The sequence below is a fragment of the Mobula birostris genome, chromosome 17 (assembly GCF_030028105.1).
Source record: "Mobula birostris isolate sMobBir1 chromosome 17, sMobBir1.hap1, whole genome shotgun sequence".
Taxonomy (NCBI): Eukaryota; Metazoa; Chordata; class Chondrichthyes; order Myliobatiformes; family Myliobatidae; genus Mobula; species Mobula birostris.
In genome coordinates, this window is record NC_092386.1 from 57,348,342 (window position 1) to 57,368,780 (window position 20,439).

At 40.9% G+C, this 20,439-nt stretch overlaps 1 protein-coding gene across 2 annotated transcripts in view; it reads left to right on the top strand.

Annotated features, from left to right (window-relative positions):
- slc1a1 (solute carrier family 1 member 1) overlaps window positions 1–20,439 on the top strand; it is a 95,799-nt gene that overhangs the window by 56,786 nt on the left and 18,574 nt on the right. For both annotated transcript variants that reach the window (XM_072281771.1, XM_072281772.1), the window contains one exon: window positions 12,260–12,382. In XM_072281771.1, the coding sequence (XP_072137872.1) occupies window positions 12,260–12,382 (123 nt within the window). The remainder of the gene's footprint in view (window positions 1–12,259; window positions 12,383–20,439) is intronic.

Here is a 20,439-nt window from a genome sequence, read left to right on the forward strand (position 1 = left end):
TTGTACTTCTGTAACATTAAACTGGATTATTAAATTGGAGTTTAATTTCCTTAACCCTTTTCCTTAACAGTCACAGTGGCAACTTCTCTCTCATAATACGGTTTTATCATATTTATATGACACAGCTGTGTTGTCTTCCTCCGATCTGGAGTTTTTACCACATAATCCACCTCATTTACCTTAGATTTAATCTCATAAAGACCATGGAATTTGGCTTGTAATGGGTTTGTTTGTACTGAGAAAAGAACCAACACTTTATCTCCAGGCTTAAATGACCTCATCCTAGCTTCCTTATCATACCACATCTTCATCTTCTCTTGAGCTAACTTTAAATTTTCCTTGGCCAAACTACAAGCTTTGTACAAACTGTCTTTAAATTTCAAAACATAATCTAACAAACTAATGTGTACTTCTTTATTAATCTACTGTTCCTTCAACAAAGCCAAAGGTCCTCGAACTCTATGTCCAAACACAAGTTCAAAAGGACTAAAACCTAAGGATTCCTGTACTGCCTCCCTTACTGCAAAAAGTAGTAAATGTATACCTTCATTCCAATCCTTTTCATTTTCCACACAATATGTCCTAATCATAGTTTTTAGTGTAGAATGAAATCTCTCCAAGGCTCCTTGTGATTCTGGATGATAGGCTGAGGAAATAATCTGCTTTGCTCCCAGTTTATAAACTATCTGCTGAAACAACCCAGACATAAAATTACTACCTTGATCTGATTGTATTTCCTCAGGCAAAGCAAAATAAGTAAAGAATTTTATAAGAGCCTTTGTCACAGTTTTAGCTGTTATATTCCTAAGAGGTACTGCCTCTGGAAACCTAGACGCTCTGCACATTATAGTTAATAAATATTGATGTCCAGTTTTAGTTTTTGGCAAAGGACCTACACAGTCTACAATGATTTTTGAAAAGGGCTCACCAAATACTGGAATTGGTTGCAGTGGAGCCACTGGAGTAATCTGATTAGGTTTACTAACAATTTGACATGTATGACACGTTCTACAAAATGTTGCCACATCTTGCCTTAAACTAGGCCAATAAAAATGTTTAGAAACTTTGTTCATAGTTTTCTTTACCCCTAAATGACCACCCAAAGGAATACTTTGAGCCATTGTCAAAATCTCATTTCGGTAAATTTTAGGAACAACAACCTGATGATTAACGTCCCATTCCTCACTAGCAGGAATTGTAGGTGATCTCCACTTTCTCATTAATACCCCCTTCTCAAAATAATTTCCAACTGGTACTTTTTCAATTTCACTACCTGGAAGAGCTTGTTCTTTTAATTTAACTATCTCAGGATCCTTACCTTGCTCTGCTATCATCTCCTTCCGAGATAAAGACAAGTCTTCCTGATCAGACTTAACCAGCAAAATCCTGATCAAATAAGGTAGGTAAGAAAGTTTCTGATACATCCTCAAAATTCGAATCTTGATTTGAACTGTCATGGGTAACAACCTCATCCTTTACATCAGTCTTTTTAGCCATAGCTCTTGTTACAACACAAGAAGAATCTGTGTTAGAATCCCTCTGTGGTTCCTCAGAATTTGAATTTATTGTCAAATGCACTTCAGGAAAAGCTTGTCCACCTGCTAAATCATTCCATAACAAAAGAGAAACATCATTCACAGGTAAACTAGATTGCAATCCTATTTTAACAACCCCTGTAACTAATCCTGACCTTAAATTTACTCTATGTAAATATACTGGCATAAGGGCACTCCCTACTCCTCTTATATAATTTACCTCACCAATGTCAGACTCATCACTAAACCTTAGCACACTGTCTAATATTAGTGATTGCGAAGCTCCAGTATCTCTAAGTATCCTATCGGTACTGCATTGGATCCTTCTTTCAAGGATACAAATCCTTCTGTTATAAAAGCTTCATATCCCTTCTTAACTTGGTCAGACTCTGACACATCTTCATTAACATTTTCTAAACCCTGTGGTTTTACAGGTTTTCCAATATGCTGCACACAAGCATCTGGGCCACTTCTTTCTCTTTCTGTTTCAATTGGAAGCAGTTAGCCACTACATGTCCAGGTTTCTTACAATAATTACAAATAATACCAAAATGTCTTTCCTTCACAGGTCTCCCTTCATCCTTACTTTTCTCACTAACTTCAGATTTAATGTCTGATTTAACTTGACTCTCTGTGCTAGTTTTCCTTTTAAAAATTTTACCTGGAGAAAATTTATTCTTGGTGAATTAAAACATACTCATCAGCCAATTTAGCAATCTCCTGCAATGTAGCAGTGTCCTGTTCATTTAAGTATGTTCTCACTTCAACAGGAATGCTTCTTTTAAATTCCTCCTGCAAAATCAGCTCTTTCGATTTATTATACTCCCCATTCACATTTTTAGAGGAAACCCATCTCTCAAAACATACAGATTTCTCATAGGCAAATTCCACATAAGTTTTTTCCACCGATTTCTTCAAACTTCTAAATCTTTCTCTATACACTTCCGGAACCATCTCATATGCCTTTAATATTTGCTGTTTAACAATATCATAATCCAGTGCTTGCTCAGCATTTAAAGCTGTATAAACTTGTTGTGCCTTGCCTTTAATTACACTTTGCAATATCACTGGCCATTGGTCCTTCGGCCACTGTAAACTCAGAGCAACTGTTTCGAAATGTTGGGAATATGCGTCCACATCAGCTTCATTAAATGGAGGAGCCAAAACAACCTCACGACTAGCAATAAACTATTTCATAGAACCAGAAGACTGACTCCCGAACTTTAATTTCTGCATCTCCAGCTCGAATTTCCTCTGGTTTTCAGCTTCTCTTTCTGCAAACTCCCTTTTTTTTAAGGGCTTCTCTTTCTTCAAATTCCCTTTTTTTAAGGGCTTCTCTTTCCTCAAATTCCCTTTTTTTATTAGCCTGTCTTTCGGCCATTTCCTCTTTAAATATTTCAAACTTTAACTGTTCAAGATGCAACTGCATTTCCAGATTACTCAGTAGAAACTTATCTAACACATCCTGATCAAACAATTCCAAATTAATATAATGTTCAGCAATTTTTCTTTGTATGAAAGCCTTGGTAGAATTCCTCGTAATTCCTTTAATATCCAACTTCTTAGCAATCTCTAATACCACAGGTTTTCTCGCAGTCTCCAAAAATCCCGAGTCAGGCGCCTTCAAAATATCATCAATATCCATTGTTGCTGAATACAACACACACACCAATCAAACCAAAAAAAAAAGTCGGGTATTCCCCTTGTCCAAACCAAAATAGCAATTACCAGCACTTAAACTCAAAATCAGAACACTTCCTGGCCGAGCCCCCACAAATTATGTTACGAAACCAGCAACAATGAATATTAATCGAGACAGGTTATATAAAAACAACCAAACGTTTATTAAGCACGTATAAATGATAAGGAAAAAAAAAACAAAGGAAAACTTTAACCGGAAGTTAACAGATATGCAGCCGTTCACCAACTCCACTCGGCTCTGGTTCTTAAAGCGTTAAATGTGAAAACAGTTCTTAAAGTGATACAGTCAGATATAGTTCTTAAAGCGATAACTTCGAAAGTCAAACAGTTTTATGCATTCAATTGGGAGAGACTTCTCTGGAGAAGGATTTCTTCACAGACGCAACTTTACTGCTGGTTCTGTCCACAGGATTCCCGATGCTGAAGATAAACAGTTTAAATCGACTGACCTTAAATTCCTTTAGAGAGAGAGAGCACCTATTTGCATGAACTCATTGCCCTTTTGCAAGAGTTATCTCGTTGCAGGTTCTCCTCCAACGAAGACTCAATAAGGTCGATTCTTAATTAAACTGCCAAATGATGCCAACTTCTTCCGATCCTTCGATGAATTCTTCACCCTCCCTTCAGCTGTCGGAATTGAGTAAATTGGCACTTCCTGCCACAAATTCCAAGTCCAAATATACTGTATCATATAAGAGAACGCACCCTCCGTTTTAAAAATGAAACTGCGTCACAAAAACAAACACGCAACAGAAACGGAGGCACAACACGTTCTACCTGGAAATCTTCAAACTCAAAAACCAACTGCATCACCTGGGTCAACCCTTATATAGTCACGGGGCACATGTCATCACGTGACCTCACATCGGCGGCAAAATCACATCAGGTGACCTCCAAAAGATCATTACATCATTCTCACAAAAAAAAAACAGATCTCCTTGAGCATGTAGCAACGCCCCCACCTCTTTTTCCTCCCTCCCTGTCCTTTCTGAAACATCTAAAGCCTGGCACTTGAAGTAGCCATTCCTGCCCCTGCACCATCCAAGTCTCTGTAACGGCCACAACATCGTAGCTCCAAGTACTGATCCACGCTCTAAGCTCATCCACTTTATTCATGATTTCCCTCGCATTAAAATAGACACATCTCTTTCTTTTCTCCTTTTCAATATTTTTATTGATTTTGATTTCTATACATAGAATACAGAGTTCAAGAGAATACATTTCATAAAACAAAAAACAAAATATAATGATACCAGATACAGTATATTGAATCATATTAACATACTCCTTACTCTATATTCATATGGATTAGATTAGTTTGTATATTTGAATATAAACATCTCAAACCATCAGTCTGAGTGTGTCCCTTTCTCTATCACCTGCCTATCCTTCCTTTCACACTGTCTCCAAACTTTCTCTATTTGTGAGCCAACCTCCCTTTCCTCTGTCACTTCAGTTTGGTTCCCACCCCCCAGCAATTCTAGTTTAGACTCTCCACAATAGCCTTAACAAACCTCCCCGCCAGGATATTGGTCCCCCTCAGATTCAAGTGTAACTTGTCCTTTTTGTACAGGTCACACCTGCCCCAGAAGAGGTTCCAATGATCCAGATATCTCAATCACTGCCCCCTGCTCCAATCCCTCAGCCACGCATTTATCCTCCACCTCAATCTACTCCTATATTCACTGTTACATGGCACAGGCAATAATCCTGAGATTGCTACCATTGAGGTCCTGCTTCTCAACTTCTTTCCTAACTCCCTGTAGTCCTTTTTCAGGACCTCCTCTCTTTTTCTATCTGTGTCGTTGGTACCAATCTGTACCACGACCTCTGGCTGTTCTCCTTCCCACTTCAAGATATCATGGACGTGATCAGGAACATCCCAGACCCTGGCACCTGGGAGGCAAACTACCTTCTGCGTTTCTTTCCTGCATCCACAGAATCACCTATCTGACCCTCTAACTGTAGAGTCCCCTATCACTTCTGCCATCCTCTTCCTTTCCCTACCCATTTGGGCCACAGGGCCAGTCTCTGTGCCAGAGGCGTGACCACTGTTGCTTCCCCCAGGTATTGTTAAGGGGGAACAGCCACTGGAATACTCTCTAGTACCTGCTTCTTGACCTTTTGTCTCCTGACTGTTACCCACTTCTCTGTCTCCTGTGGTCTCGGGGTGACTACCTGCCTATAGCTCCTCTCTATCACCTCCTCACTCTCCCTGATGAGACGAACGTCATCGAGCTGCATCTCCAGTTCCCTAACACAGTCTCTAAAGAGCTGCAGCTCCATGCACCTGGTGCAGATGTGGTCGTCCAGGAGGCTGGGAGTCTCTAGGACTTCGCACATTTGACACCGAGCACAGAAAACTGGCCTCACGCACATACTCTCTGTCTTTATTTTAAACAGATAACCTACCTCACCTCAACCCTTCATCGCCGAAGGTCCGTTGAGCCAAAGCCTTCGTAACTCTGTCTCCCACTACTCTGTCACCCGCTTTATAAATCTGACTTCCTTTTAAACTCTTCCCGCTGTTCCCACTGGCCAACCCCCATGCGCTTGCACAGTCGTGCCCCGTTCAAACTGCCGAAGAAATAATCATGGCATATAGCACTCTTGGATTCCTGTTCACCTATATTCCGCCTCGTCTGTTTTTGACCACCATGACAAACACCAACATCTCCTTACGATGGCCCATTCTGCATTTTGGAATGGGGAGAAAAAGCTTTATCATAGAACATATTTTTGTAGATCGCCTTAAACCAGCCCACCAAGATTTGGAGGATTCTGCTGTCATGCCACTGGCATATCAACGCACATCTGGATGAGCCAAAGGCAACTGCAGTTCCTCCTCCCATGGAACATAGGACCCGAGCCCAATGGCTTGTCTGAGCTCCTGACAGGTTCACAATGCCGGTTTTAGTGAATTCTGGGTGAGCACGTGTAGGGTAATGTAATTGGGAGAAATGTACATAATTCACAACCACCAACATTGATTTGGGGTTTCACCTTAAGAGGCTAGTCTGACGTGATGACGTTATTCAGTAAAGAGTTTTTAGCGCTTTTGTGATGTAGGTTTTGGAGTTCAATAAAATGTGTTACAGGTTTCATTAAATACAAAACACCTCACTTCGTTTTATTCATGGAAATCTAGATGGATTTAGGGGCATTAAATTGTAACATTTCGGTCATCCTTTCCACAGATGCTACCTAAACTGAAGAATATTTACACAATTCTCTTTAATTTCAGATTTTCAGCAACTGCTATGCTCTGGAGCTTCCAGCTTCAGCCATTTTCCCCTCTGTTGCCTTTGTTCAACTCTTTATGTTTACATTATTTCAGATGGATGAGCTATGATTAACACGAATTCATCATCCCCTATCAGGAGTCACTGACGGTATTCATGAAGCATGGATGTTCTTGCCCTCAGACCTGATGAAGTGTCCCAGCTGAAACGTTGACTGTACCTTTTCTGTAGATGCTGCCTGTCCTGCTGAGTTCCTCCAGCACTCTGTGTGTGTGGCTTTGGATCTCCAGCCTCTGCAGGTTTTCTCACGTTCGTTCTTGATCTCCAACCTATTACCAACATTCCCTCCGTTCCCTCCACTATCTCCTCTCTGCAATTTAAAAAAATCTTGTTTTCTTTCCATTTCAGTCTGAATGAAAGGTTATTAACTGGAAATGTCATTTTTTTACCTCTGTATAGATGCTGACTAAGTTACTAAATGTCTCCAGCATCTTCAATTTTCATTCTTGGTTTTAATACTTCAGCACTGAGTACCAGGGTTTTCGTTACTTTGGCCTCAATCTCTGAAATTCTGTCTATAAAACCTCTTCCTCTCTCATTATTCCCTTCAAATGCTCTTTAAGTTTATTTCTTTGACCAAGTCTTTGCCATCTGTTCTATTTCTTTCTTTGAATGACAGACTTCTCTAGTTTCTGCTCTTATAGTTCCTGTTAGCACCTTTAATTACAACAGAAAGGCAATGTCAATACATGTTATTATTGTTCGTTTGATGTAAGCTAATTTGAAAGTTAGTAAACCAAAGTTTAAATTTGTAATCTTCAGAATAGAAACATGGCAATGTATTTTAAGGAAAATACAATGACATTGCAGTGTGAAAAAAGTGGAATGGTTGTTTTGACAAATACAGTGGGTTTGGTTAATTGGTTCATCTGTTAATAGGGGCATCTGCATATTTCATTAAGCTATATTTCATATCATGGCAATATTTCTTTAGGAGTTCGAGGAGATTTGGTATGTCACCTAAAACAGGCGCAAACTTCTGCAGATGTCCCATGGAAAGCATTCTGACTGGCTGCATCACCGTCTGGTATGGGGGTTGGGGGCTACAGCACAGGATCGAAGTAAGCTGCAGAGAGTTGTAAAGTTGTCAGCTCCATCATGGGCACTGGCCTCCATAGCTTCAAGGAGCAGTGTCTCAAAAACCCCCACCCCATAGGACTGCCCTCTTCTCATTGTTACTGTTAGGATGGAGTTACAGAAGCCTGAAAGCACATTCTCATCGATTCAGGAACACCTTCTTCCCCTTTGCCATCCAATTTCTGAATGAATATTGAACCCATGAACACTAATTCATTACTTTTTAATTTCTATTTTGACTACTATATATAAACGTATATCTACTTAATGTAATTCACAGTTTTTTTCTATATTATCATGTATTGCATGGTACTGCCGCCACAAAGTTAACAAATTTCATGACACATGCCGATGATATTAATTCTGCTTTGGGACAACTCTTAGAGAACAAAAACTAATCAAGAAAGTAGCCGGGATTCCCTTTATTTATTTGAACACAATGCTGCTTAATCAGGACAGGAAACTGTTGCTCAATAGTTTCAAAGTAGTGTTAGCTGCATGAACTTGTGTGGCTGTTTGACACTACACTAGGATTAGAGTGAACGGTGTCATTTGCATGTGTTTGTATTCAAAAAGTAGTGATTTTTATCACTGATAGTTGCTGAGAAATAAGCAGTAAGATAATTCAGAATTATTTTGCTTACTGTGGTTTCAAGCATTCAGTCTTGGAGATGCCAGATTATATTCCTTCAACATAACTATGAAGAATTTGAAGGTATCAACGTTCATCTTGAAGGTTACAATGAAAGTGAAGACTTTGGAGATGAAATTATTGAAAACATTGTTTGAAGGCAGTCCATTATCAACACCAGGTGTCTGTGCTAATTTTGTTGATTTTGTTACTCGAAAGAACACAGCAGCATGTTGTTTGCTTGTGTTTCACTGCGGCATGACGCCCACTGGCCACGCTCACTTGATTTAACCTGCTTGTTGAAGCGGTGTACTGGGGTGTGCCCACTGTCACAAGCAAACAGTTACTTAGAGCCACAGGTAGCAGTTGAGTGTCTGGTGGGGATGAAAGGTAAGTGAGCTGCCCTAGAATGGTCACAACAAGCCCTTTCTCCAGAGATGCCACCCCTCCCTGGACATCTCGTACACAGCACCATACACTGGGTGAATTCCTTCACTGATAAGGTTTAGGAACTAATACATAGTTTTCTAGTGCTGTAGTAGAATTGGTGGTGTTCTAATTTGTTCTGTATTTAACTTAAATACATAATTTGCTACTCAGTTAAATGGTAGTTTCTCTTTTTTATAGCCTTTTAGCTATTTCCATTTAACTTCTGCTTGACAGGTGAGACTTGTGGCTGTGAAACAATCTTAGGTTCTCGGGCGCCCTCCATAGTAGTTGTAGGAGTTGACTCTGAGACTGCAGGAAATGGTTCTGACAGCTCTGGAATATTTCTGATGTTTCTTTTTCTTTTCCTTTTTCTTCTTTCTGGGGTGTGCATCTTGATCTTGGGACAGTGCAATTAGTTCACTGGAGTATTCTTTCATTAATCCTTCTATTGCTCCCTTTACGATCTGATCTCTTCTCTTAGTTTCCTCATTCACAACATCATCTGACAAATCATCTGTTTTCGTATCTCCATTAACTCCCTTACTTTGTGGCCTTCCATTCATCCAACTGGGCTTTGGTCTTTGCATCTACTTTTACAAGCAAGTTTTGTCTCCCACTTGAAGTTCATGCAATAAACTCACAAAAGCTGAAAGCTTGTAACTTTCCTGAAGCTCCTCAAACTCTCTTCCAACTTAAAACCAAGTCACATTTCACAAGTAACTGCCTGATTAACATATCAGAAGCTTTCTCAGATATGTTGCCTACAAATGCTGTTATAGTCAGACCACTTTCATGCTTCCTCTGAGCAGCATGGTCCTTCCTTGATCCGATATGCTTCCCAACCAGAAAGCACAGAGTTTGGCACCAACAGATGTTTGCCCTCTGTTTGGGCAATGGTTCATGGTGCATAGCATGGAGACAGTTGTGACATCACCCACTACCTTTTTAAATTAATTTTCAGTTGACATTATTGCAGGAGATGTGACATGCATCTGGTGGGTGGATCTCCAATCAAGTTGTAGGTGACTCAGCCAGTCATGCCCCACAATGCTGGTCCTTCTGTTTTTCCCACATACAAGCTCAAAGTGGCTTGTTTGTTGCTGTATTTCACAGCTGCCAATGTCGTTTCCACAGGGGTTATCTTTTCTCCAGTCTCAGTTCTGAATTGAATATCTACAGGTTTCAGTTTAGAGTCTTTGAAATGCCATTCAAACTCATTTTGTTGAATGACTAAAATGTCAAATCAGTATCCAATTCCATTTTAATTAATTTTCCATTTACTCCTGGTTTAAGACATATTGCTTGTCTATTGTACAATGTTTTCATATTGTAAATCTCAAGGCTATGCAATCCTCAGTCACTCTCAACATTATCAGATTTTTCATCAACACCATGCAGATTGATGCTCTTTTTGAAACTACAACTTGCCTTTTTATCTTTTTTTCTCTCCCCTGTTCAGTCCATTTATTTTTGTCTCCCTGACATATTCTTTGTATGTGTCCTACTTCGTTGCATTTTCTGCAAGTTTCACCTTTAAATCTAAATTGGTTTGGTGTATGTGAGCCCCTGCCACAATGTTAGTACATTTTTATAGCCAGGCCGGTTTCTGTTTAGATGTTTCAATTTTGTTCATTCTCACTTTCATTCCTGACTGCAACTCAATTATGTCTCTGTCTGCGGTTTCCATTGTAACAGCTATTTCAACTTCTCTTTTAAATGTGAGCTGTGCTTCAGTTAGGAGCCATTTTTAATGATTTCTTGTAAGGTGCCACAAACTAAGAACTGACAATGCTCAGACAATCTCTTCAATTCAGCCACATAGACTGAAATGGACTTTCTTTCTTCATTCCACTATATAACCTAAAGCATTCTGCAATCAACAATGATTTTGGTTCTAAATGTTCCTCCATTACTCTAACAATATCAGCAAAGCTCATTTCTGCTGGTTTGGTTGGAGCAGTCAAACTTTGAAGCAACCTGTATGTCTTTAAACCCAATGCACTCAAAAAAAAAATTAGTACTTGTTTCTCATTGGCTATTTCATTTGCTTCAATTTGCTTTGTAGATAAAATTCAGTTATCAAATGTATCTCCCTTTCTGATATAGCCAGCCATTTCTGCTCTTTTTTTATGATGCTCACTGCTTATGAACCCTGAATTCTTCCTTTATTGCCTTTTTTAACTCAACTGTCTCTGCATGTGTTGTGTTTTTTTTAACTGAACATTCATTGCTGTGTTTTTCCTTTTGTTTGAACGTCTCGCTGCACTTCAACAGGTTGGCAGTCATTGCTGGTTTGTTTTAAAAATACAAATGTTATATTTTGTAACTTCAAAACATTAAACTAATTCAAAAGAAGACAACAGAGTCCAAAATGTGAGTCTAACATGTGAGGTGCGCATGTATCACATGGTAGTGTGATGATGTTGGCAATTCACATATTTTTATATATACATTAAAAACCCATAATTAAACAAGAATGCTTAACCAACTCATATATATATTACTCAAATCTTACTTAAATATTAAATACACAACAGTTCTGATGTGTACCAACTAACCAGAATCCACTGTAACATTCAAATGAACAATATACTTGTTTATTGAGAAATTAGATCAGAAGTCTTAGTCATCAATAGAAAGGGCTCCAGATGTCAAGGAGACTATAAGTGTTAAAGACCTGCTGCATTGATGTTCTTACCATGCACAAGGCCCAAGGTAGGTTGCATCATAGAACAGATCTAAAGTGTCAGCAGCTGAACATTCCAGTACTTTTGAATTAGATAGAAAAGTGATAACCAAGTGAGTGAAAGGTTACCACAGGCAGACGGGAGAGCAGATCTGAGTTTGCATTTCGGGCACAATCTTACTAAATAGTAGAGTAGCCTTCTGGGATCAACTGGCCACTCTTGTTCCTAAAACGGTAGCTCTTTTATTTTGTTGTTAGTGGGGTGGGTGTGTAATAAAATCAAATACTCAGCATGGCACGAGAGATGAGAAGGTCAGCTCTTTCTCTAGCTAATATCTGTTTTGATGTAGGAACTTTAGGCAACTAAAACGGATACTATAAACTCATTGCATGTTTTCTGCCATTATTGCCCACATTTGCAATGTCCATGTAGACATCTGTCCTGTACATGGAATGTCCAAATCAATTCTGTAAGTCTGCAACCTGTGCACCATGTATCTACATTAGAAATCAGGATGTTGATAAAAGTCAATTATGTGGTGACTAAAAACAATGTGATAGGCAAGATGATCTTTAAGCCAGAAATCCTGAAGTAATCATTACAATTCCTACATTTTCTGGGGTTCTCGTTCTCTTTTTAATCAAACTTTCCTGGCTGCTTCAGCAAATGGGAAATATTCTAATAGCTTGTACTGCTCCTATTTTGAAATAAGTGTGAATAGTTTTGGTCATTCTTGCTTTTTTCCCCTACACCTCTTTGGAAGGATGTGTCAGTTTGCTACCAATTCAATATCCACAATGTGTCTATATATTAACAGTGATCTGATGAATATTTAATCTCTTTTTAAATATGGCTGTGAAAAGTATATGACCTTAAATATATATTGTTCTTTTATAGATTAGCCATCCATGGTATTATCGTTCTGCCTCTGATCTACTTTATTGTGGTGCGGAAAAACCCTTTTACATTCATTGGTGGGATGGCTGAGGCGTTACTGACTTCAGTGATGATTTCATCCAGGTAACTGGGCATATTTTAATTGCAATCGTCTCAGCAGTATAATTGCTTCATGAATAGGAATTTATAGTGTCTGAACAGAAGTTCAGATATATATATATCATCCAGTAGCATTTACATTCACTGTGATGAAGTGCTTTGAGAGGTTGCTGAGGAAGCATATTAACTGCTGCCTGAGAAGTGACTTGGATTCTCTCCAATTTGCTTCCCGGCACAACAGGTCAACAGCAGATGCCATTTCAGTGGCACTTCACTCAACCCTGGAATGTCTGGATAGCAAAGGTCCATACACCAGGATGCTCTTTATCAACTACAGCTCGGCACTCAATACTATCATCCCCTCAAGACTGATCAATAAGTTTCAAGACCCTGGCTGTAATACCTTCTTGTGCAATTGGATCTTCAATTTCCTCACTTACAGACCCCAGTCAGTTCAGATTGGCCAAAGCATCTCCTCCACAATCTCCATCAGTATGGGTGCACCATAAGGCTGTGTGCTTGGTCCCCTTTTCCATTTGCTTTATACTTATGACCGTGAGGCTAAGCACAGCTCAAATGCCATATTTAAATTTGCTGACACCACTGTTGTTGGCCAAATCAAAGGTGGTGACAAATCAGCATATAAGAGTGAGATTGAAAATCTGGCTGAGTGGTGCCACAACAACAATCTCTCACTCAATGTCAGCAAGACCAAGGAGCTGATTATTGACTTCAGGAGGAGGAAACCAGAGGTCCATGACCCAGTTCTCATCGGGGGATTAGAGGTGGAGACAGTCAGCAACTTTAAGTTCCTTCGTGCTATAATCTCAGATGATCTGTCCTTTGTCCAGCATGTAATTGCCACTAAAAAGAAAGTATAGCAGCATCTCTATTTCCTTCGAAGTCAGTGAAGACTTGCATGACAACTAAATCTTTGGTACACTTCTATACATGTGCGGTAGAGAGTATATTGACTGGTTGCGTCACAGCCTGGTATGAAAACAACAACATCTGTGAATGGAAATGCCTACAAAAAGTAGTGGATACGGTCCAGTCCATTATAGGTGAAGCCCTCCCCACTATTGAACACATCTACACAGAGCATGGTCGCAGGAAAGCAGCATCCATTATCAAGGACCACAACCGTCCAGGCCATACTCTTTCCTCACTGCTGTCTTTAGACCCCCAGCACCAGGTTCAGGAACATTTATTACCCATCAGTCATCAGGCTCTTAAATCGGATACTCGAAATCTTGAGCAAGACACACAAAATGCTGTCAGGCAGCATCTGTGGAAGGGAATCAAGATATTTCTGGCCAAGACCTTTCATTTGCACTGGAAAGGAAATTTCTGGTGCCTACCCACTTCCTTTCCAATCTTGAGAAAGGATTTTATCTGTGAGGTAAATTTCCATCTTTCTAAACTGGATTCCCTCAGGTATCAGTTCAAAGGGTCTCCAAAAGCCAACAACATTAATAACAAACTGGGAAATCAACAAATCATATCGAAGAATCGTACAGACAAAAAACAAGAAGCAAAAATCAAAATATTTAACTAGTATTAAATACTGTGTTTGAATTACATTAGTCTACATGTAATAAGATGTACAGAAAATGAAATGCCATAAGCATTTAAAAATTAAATATGTATTACATCCATAACAATACTTCCGCAAATGGGTTTGCTATCCACACACATGAAATTATGTTTTTGAGCCCAGAGTTTCCACAACGGTAATCATTGCTGAGTTACCATTAAGACACGTTACAAATCATTAGAATAGTGCCTAATTTTTTTTAGGGTACTGTATTTTACAGGCAGATGCTGAATAATAATTGGGTCTGCAATTGGAGTTGCTGCTATTTCCATGTTTTGAAGTGTCACCTCCAATCTCTGTGTGAAGACCATAAGACCATAAGACAAAGGAGCAGAAGTCGGCCATTCGGCCCATCAAGTCTTCTCCACCATTTTATCATCAGCTGATCCATTCTCCCAATTAGTCCCACTCCTCCGCCATCTCACCATAACCTTTCATGCCCTGGCTACTCAGATATCTATCAATCTCTGCCTTAAATACACCCAATGACTTGACCTCCACTGCTGCCCGTGGCAACAAATTCCATAGATTCACCACCCTCTGGCTAAAAAAATTTCTTCGCATCTCTGTTCTGAATGGGCTCCCTTCAATCCTTAAGTCATGCCCTCTCGTACTAGACTCCCCCACCATGGGAAACAATTTTGCCACATCCACTCTGTCCATGCCTTTCAACAATCGAAATGTTTCTATGAGGTTCCCCCTCATTCTTCTAAACTCCAAAGAATACAGTCCAAGCGCGGTCAAACGTTCCTTATGTGTTAACCCTCTCATTCCCGGAATCATTCTACTGAATCTTCTCTGTACTCTCTCCAACATCAGCACATCTTTTCGTAAATAAGGAGACCAAAACTGCCCGCAGTACTCCAAGTGAGGTCTCACCAGCACCTTATAGAGCCTCAACATCACATTCCTGCTCCTATACTCTATTCCTCTAGAAATGAATGCCAACATTGCATTCACCTTCTTCACCACCGACTCAACCTGGAGGTTAACCTTAAGGGTATCCTGCATGAGGACTCCCAAGTCCTGTTGCATCTCAGAACTTTGAATTCTCTCCCCATTTAAATAATAGTCTGCCCATTTATTTCTTCACCAAAGTGCATAACCATACACTTTCCAACGTTGTATTTCATTTGCCACTTCTCTGCCCATTCTCCCAATCTATCCAAGTCTCTCTGCAGACTCTCCGTTTCTTCAGCACTACCGGCCCCTCCACCTATCTTTGTATCATCAGCAAACTTAGCCACAAAACCATCTATTCCATAATCCAAATCATTGATGTACAACATAAAAAGAAGTGGCCCCAACACGAACCCCTGTGAAACACCACTGGTAACCGGCAGCCAACCAGAATAGGATCCCTTTATTCCCACTCTGTTTCCTGCCAATCAGCCAACGCTCTATCCACGTATGTAACTTTCCCATAATTCCATGGGCTCTTATCTTGTTTAGCAGCCTCATGTGTGGCACCTTGTCAAAGGCTTTCTGAAAATCCAAATATACAACATCCACTGCATCTCCCTTGTCTAGCCTACTTGTAATCTCCTCAACAAATTTCAATGGGTTTGTAAGCCAGGATTTTCCTTTAAGGAAACCATGCTGAGCTCTGCCTATCTTGTCATGTGCCTCCAGGTGCTCCGTAACCTCATCCTTGACAATGAACTCCAACAACTTCCCAAACACTGATGTCAAGCTAACAGGTCTATAATTTCCTTTTTGCTTCCTTGCCCCCTTCTTAAATAGCGGAGTGACATTTGCAATCTTCCAGTCCTCCGGAACCATGTCAGAATCTATTGACTTTTGAAAGATCATCGCTAATTCCTCCGCAGTCCCCACAGCTACTTCCTTCAGAACACGAGGGTACATTCCATCTGGTCCAGGAGATTTATCTACCTTTAGACTATTCAGCTTCCTGAGTACTTTCTCTGTTGTAATTGTGACTGTGCACACTTCTCTTCCCTGCCACCCTTGAGCGTCCGGTATACTGCTGATGTCTTCCTCAGTGAAGACTGATGCAAAATACGCATTCAGTTCCTCCGCCATCTCCTTATCTCCCATTACAATTTCTCCAGCATCATTTTCTATCGGTCCTATATCTACTCTCACCTGTCTTTTACTCTTTATATACTTGAAAAAGCTTTTAGTATCCTCTTTGATATGATTTGCTAGCTTCCTTTCATAGTTCATCTTTTCCCTCTTAATGACCTTCTTAGTTTCCTTTGTAAGCTTTTAAATACTTCCCAATTCTCTGTCTTCCCACTAATTTTTGCTTCCTTGTAGGCACTGTCCTTTGCTTTAACTTCTCCTGCCAGCCACAGTTGCATCCTTTTTCCATTCAAGAATTTCTTCTTTTTTGGAATATATCTGTCTTGCACCTTCCTCACTAGTCGCATAAACTCCAGCCACTGCTGCTCTGCTGTCCTTCCCGCTAGTGTCCCTTTCCAGTCAACTTTGGCCAGTTCCTCTCTCATGCCACTGTAATTTCCTTTACTCCTCTGAAATACTGACGCATCAGATTTCAGCTTCTCTTTCTCAAATTTCACAGTGAACTCAATCATGTTATGATCACTGTCTCCTAAGGGTTCCTTCACCTCAATCTCTCTATTCATACTCTGGTTCATTACACAATACCCAATCCAGTACAGCCGATCCCCTAGTGGGCTCAACAACAAGCTGTTCTAAAAAGCCATCTCGCAGACATTCTACAAATTCTCTCTCTTGAGATCCAGTGCTGACCTGTTTTTCCCAATCCACTCGCATGTTAAAATCCCCCACAATTATCATAACACTGCCCTTCTGGCAAGCCTTTTCTATTTCCTGTTGTGATTTGTAGTCCACATCACTGCAGCTGTTTGGAGGCCTGTATATAACTGCCATCAGGGTCCTTTTACCCCTGAGATTTCTTAGCTCAACCCATAAAGATTCTGCACCTTCCCATCCTATGTCACCTCTTTCTAATCATTTAATATCATTTCTTACCAATAAAGCCACACTATCCCCTCTGCCTATCTGCCTATCCTTCCGATACACCGTGTATCCTTGGACGTTCAGCTCCCAGAGACATGCATCCTTTAGCCACGTCTCAGTGATGGCCACAATATCATAACTGCCAATCCGTAGCTGTACGACAAGATCATCCACTTTATTCTTTATGCTGCGTGCATTTACATATAACACCTTAAGTCCAGTATTTGGTACTTTTTGCTTTGATTGCACTGCAACTCATCCCAATGGCTGCAAATTTGCCCCATCACCTGCCCGTCCTTCCTGACATCTTTACTGCTCACTATCTTAGATTTATTTCTGTTTTCCCCCTCCTCCGCTATATCATTCTGGTTCCCACCTCCCTGCCAAATTAGTTTAAACCTACCCTAACAGCTCTATTAAACCTTCTCGTCAGGATATTGGTCCTCTTCAGGTTCAGGTGTAACCCATCCTTTTTGAACAGGTCATACTTTCCTCAGAAGAGATCCCAATTATCCAAGAATCTGAAGCCCTGCCCCCTGCACCAGTCTCTCAGCCACGCATTCATCTGCCTGATCCTACTATTCTTGCCCTCGCTAGCACGTGGCACAGGTAGCAATCCCGAGATTACTACCCTAGAGGTCCTGCTTCTCAGCTTCCTTCCTAACTCCCAGAAATCTCTCTTCAGGACCTCTTCCCTTTTCCTATCTATGTCATTGGTACCAACATGTACCAAGACAGCTGGCTGCTCACCCTGTCCCTTCAGAATATTCTGCAGCCGATCCAAGACACCCCGTACCCTGGCACCTGGGAGGCAACACACCATGCAGGTATCTCTTTCAGGCTCACAGAATCTCCTGTCTGTTCCCCTGACTATGGAATCCCCTATGACTACCGCATTCCTCTTCTCCCTCCTTCCCTCCTGCACAACAGTGCCAGGCTCAGTGCCAGAGACCCGGTCACTGTGGCCGTCCTCTGTCAGGTCATCCCCCTCAACAGCATCCAAAATGAGATTCTTGTTGCTGAGGGGAACAGCCACAGGGGTGCTCTCCACTATCCGGGCATTTTCCTTCCCTCTCCTGGCAGTCACCCAGTTTTCTGACTCCTCTAGCCTAGGGATGACTACCTCCCTGTAGCTACTGTCAGTGAAGATCTGGGCATGGGTTTAATGATGACCTTCTCTGTCCTTAATACTGTAAATACATATTCATAGGTCTGACAGTTCTCCCTCTGTTTTTTCTGTGCGCACTCATTTGCTTTATCTTTTGAAAGATACGCTTCTGAATTCTCACCAATGTAATTCAAGCCCTACTTTAGGCCTTGGCAGGGCTGCAAGCTACTTTTGCCAAAGAATCCTTGTGTGCAGATCCCAGACTGAACTAACCTCTGCAGTACACAATAAGTTAGGAAGGTGAAAGACCTGAACGTAGATAATCACCTGGACGAGATGGACCGCTCCTCAGGCTGCTGAAAGCAGAGATTCTGGAGGCATTAGTAGTAATCTTTCAAAAATCACTAGATTCTGGAATGTTCTGGAGGACTGGAAAATTGCAAATGTCACTTCACTCCTTAAGAAGGGAGGGAGGCAAAATGCAAGAAATTATAGGCCTGTTAGTCTAACATCAGTGGTTAGGAAGATTTTGGAGCCCATTCTTAAGAATAAGGTTTTAGGGTACTTGAAAACACATGATAAAACAGGCCAAAGTCAGCATAATTTTTTAATGGGGAAATCTCGCCTGACAAATCTATTGGAATTCTTTGAGGAAATAAACAGACAGATAGATAAAGGATATTGATTACTTGGATTTACAGGAGGCCTTCGATAAGGTGCCACACATGAGGCTGCTAAACAAGATACAACCCCATTGTATTACAGGAAAGATACTAGAATGGAAAGATCAAACAAGAGAAAATCTGCAGATGCTGGAAATCCAAGCAACACACACAAAATGCTGGAGGAACTCAGCAGCCCAGTCAGCACCTATGGAAAAGAGTACAGTCGATGTTTTGGGCTGAAACCCTTTGGCAAGACTGGAGAAAAAAAAGGCTGATGAGTAGATTTAAAAGGTGGGGGAGGGGAGAGAGAAACACAAGGTGATAGGTGAAATCAGGAGGGAAAGGGATGAAGTGAAGAGCTGGGAAGTCGATTGATGAAAGAGATACAGGGCTGGGAAAGTGGGAGTCTGATAGGAGAGGACAGAAAACCATGGAAGAAGAATAAAAGGGAGGGGAAGGAGCATCAGAGGGAGACGATGGGCAGACAAGGAGAGAGGGCGAGGGGGGAAAAGGGGATGGGAAATGGTGAAGGAGAGGGGGTGGGGGGTTCCTGCTGAAGGTTCTTGGCCTGAAGCATTGACTGTACTCTTTTCCATACCTGCTGCTTGGTCTGCTGAGTTCCTCCAGCATTCCATGTGTGTTGCTTGGGCTCCTTCCTGCAGAATTCCCTAAAGGTTATCTTGCAGGTTGAGTCAATGGCGATGTTATCATCCATTTTGACAAGACTAGAATATAAAGGCAAGGATATAATGCTGAAGCTCTATAAAGCGCTGGTCAGACTGCGCATGGAGTATTGCGAGAAATTTTGGGCCCCTTAACTGAAGAAGGATGTGCTGGCATTAGAGTTGGTCCAGAGGAGGATAGTGAGCATAATCCCAGGAATAAAAGAGTTAACATACAAGGAGCATTCGATGGCACTCAATGGAGTTTAGAAGAATGAGGGGGATCTTACTGAAACCTATTGAATATTGAGAGGCCTAGATAGAGCAGACATGGAAAGCATGGTGGAGTCCAGCACCAGAGGGCACAGCTCAGAATAGAAGGCTGTCCCTTTAGAACAGAGATGAGGGGGATCTTCTTTAGCCAGGTGGTGGTGAATCTGTGGAATTCATTGCCACAGACATCCCTGGAGACAAGATCAGGTGGGTATATTTAAAACAGAGGTTGTTAGGTTTTTGGTTAGTGAGAGCATCAAATGTTAAGGGGAGAAGGCCGGGGAATAGGGTTGAGAGGGATAATAAATCAGCCATGATTGAATGGCAGAGGAGACTCAATAGCCTGAACAGCTTAATTCTGCTCCTATGTCCTGTGCCTAAGCCTCAAAACTCTGTGTCTGATCTGGTGACATGGAGCTACTGGCAATGAATGAATATCAATGTATTTCTACATCAGAATTGTGTGTGACTTGGTCTGAGCCTGGAAGGTGTGATTTCTATAAGCATCCCCTGCCCTTAAGGTACTAAGTAATTTCTAGCAAAAGCCTTGGTAAATTGCTATAAAGGATCTCAAAGGCGCTTTACTCTGCAACCACTGGAAACCCATCAGGTTTACAAATCATGTCCCGCCTCCCCCATCCACTTCCCATCCTACTGCAATAATAATCCAATACTGTGGAACTTGTGAAGTTACAATGAATGTGCACTTGCTTCTCTCACAACTTTAAAAGATACATAAAAGTGCTGCTCTGTAAGCCAGCGATCTTAAATGCCTATGAAATGTCTCTGCTACTGGATAATTTCTTAAG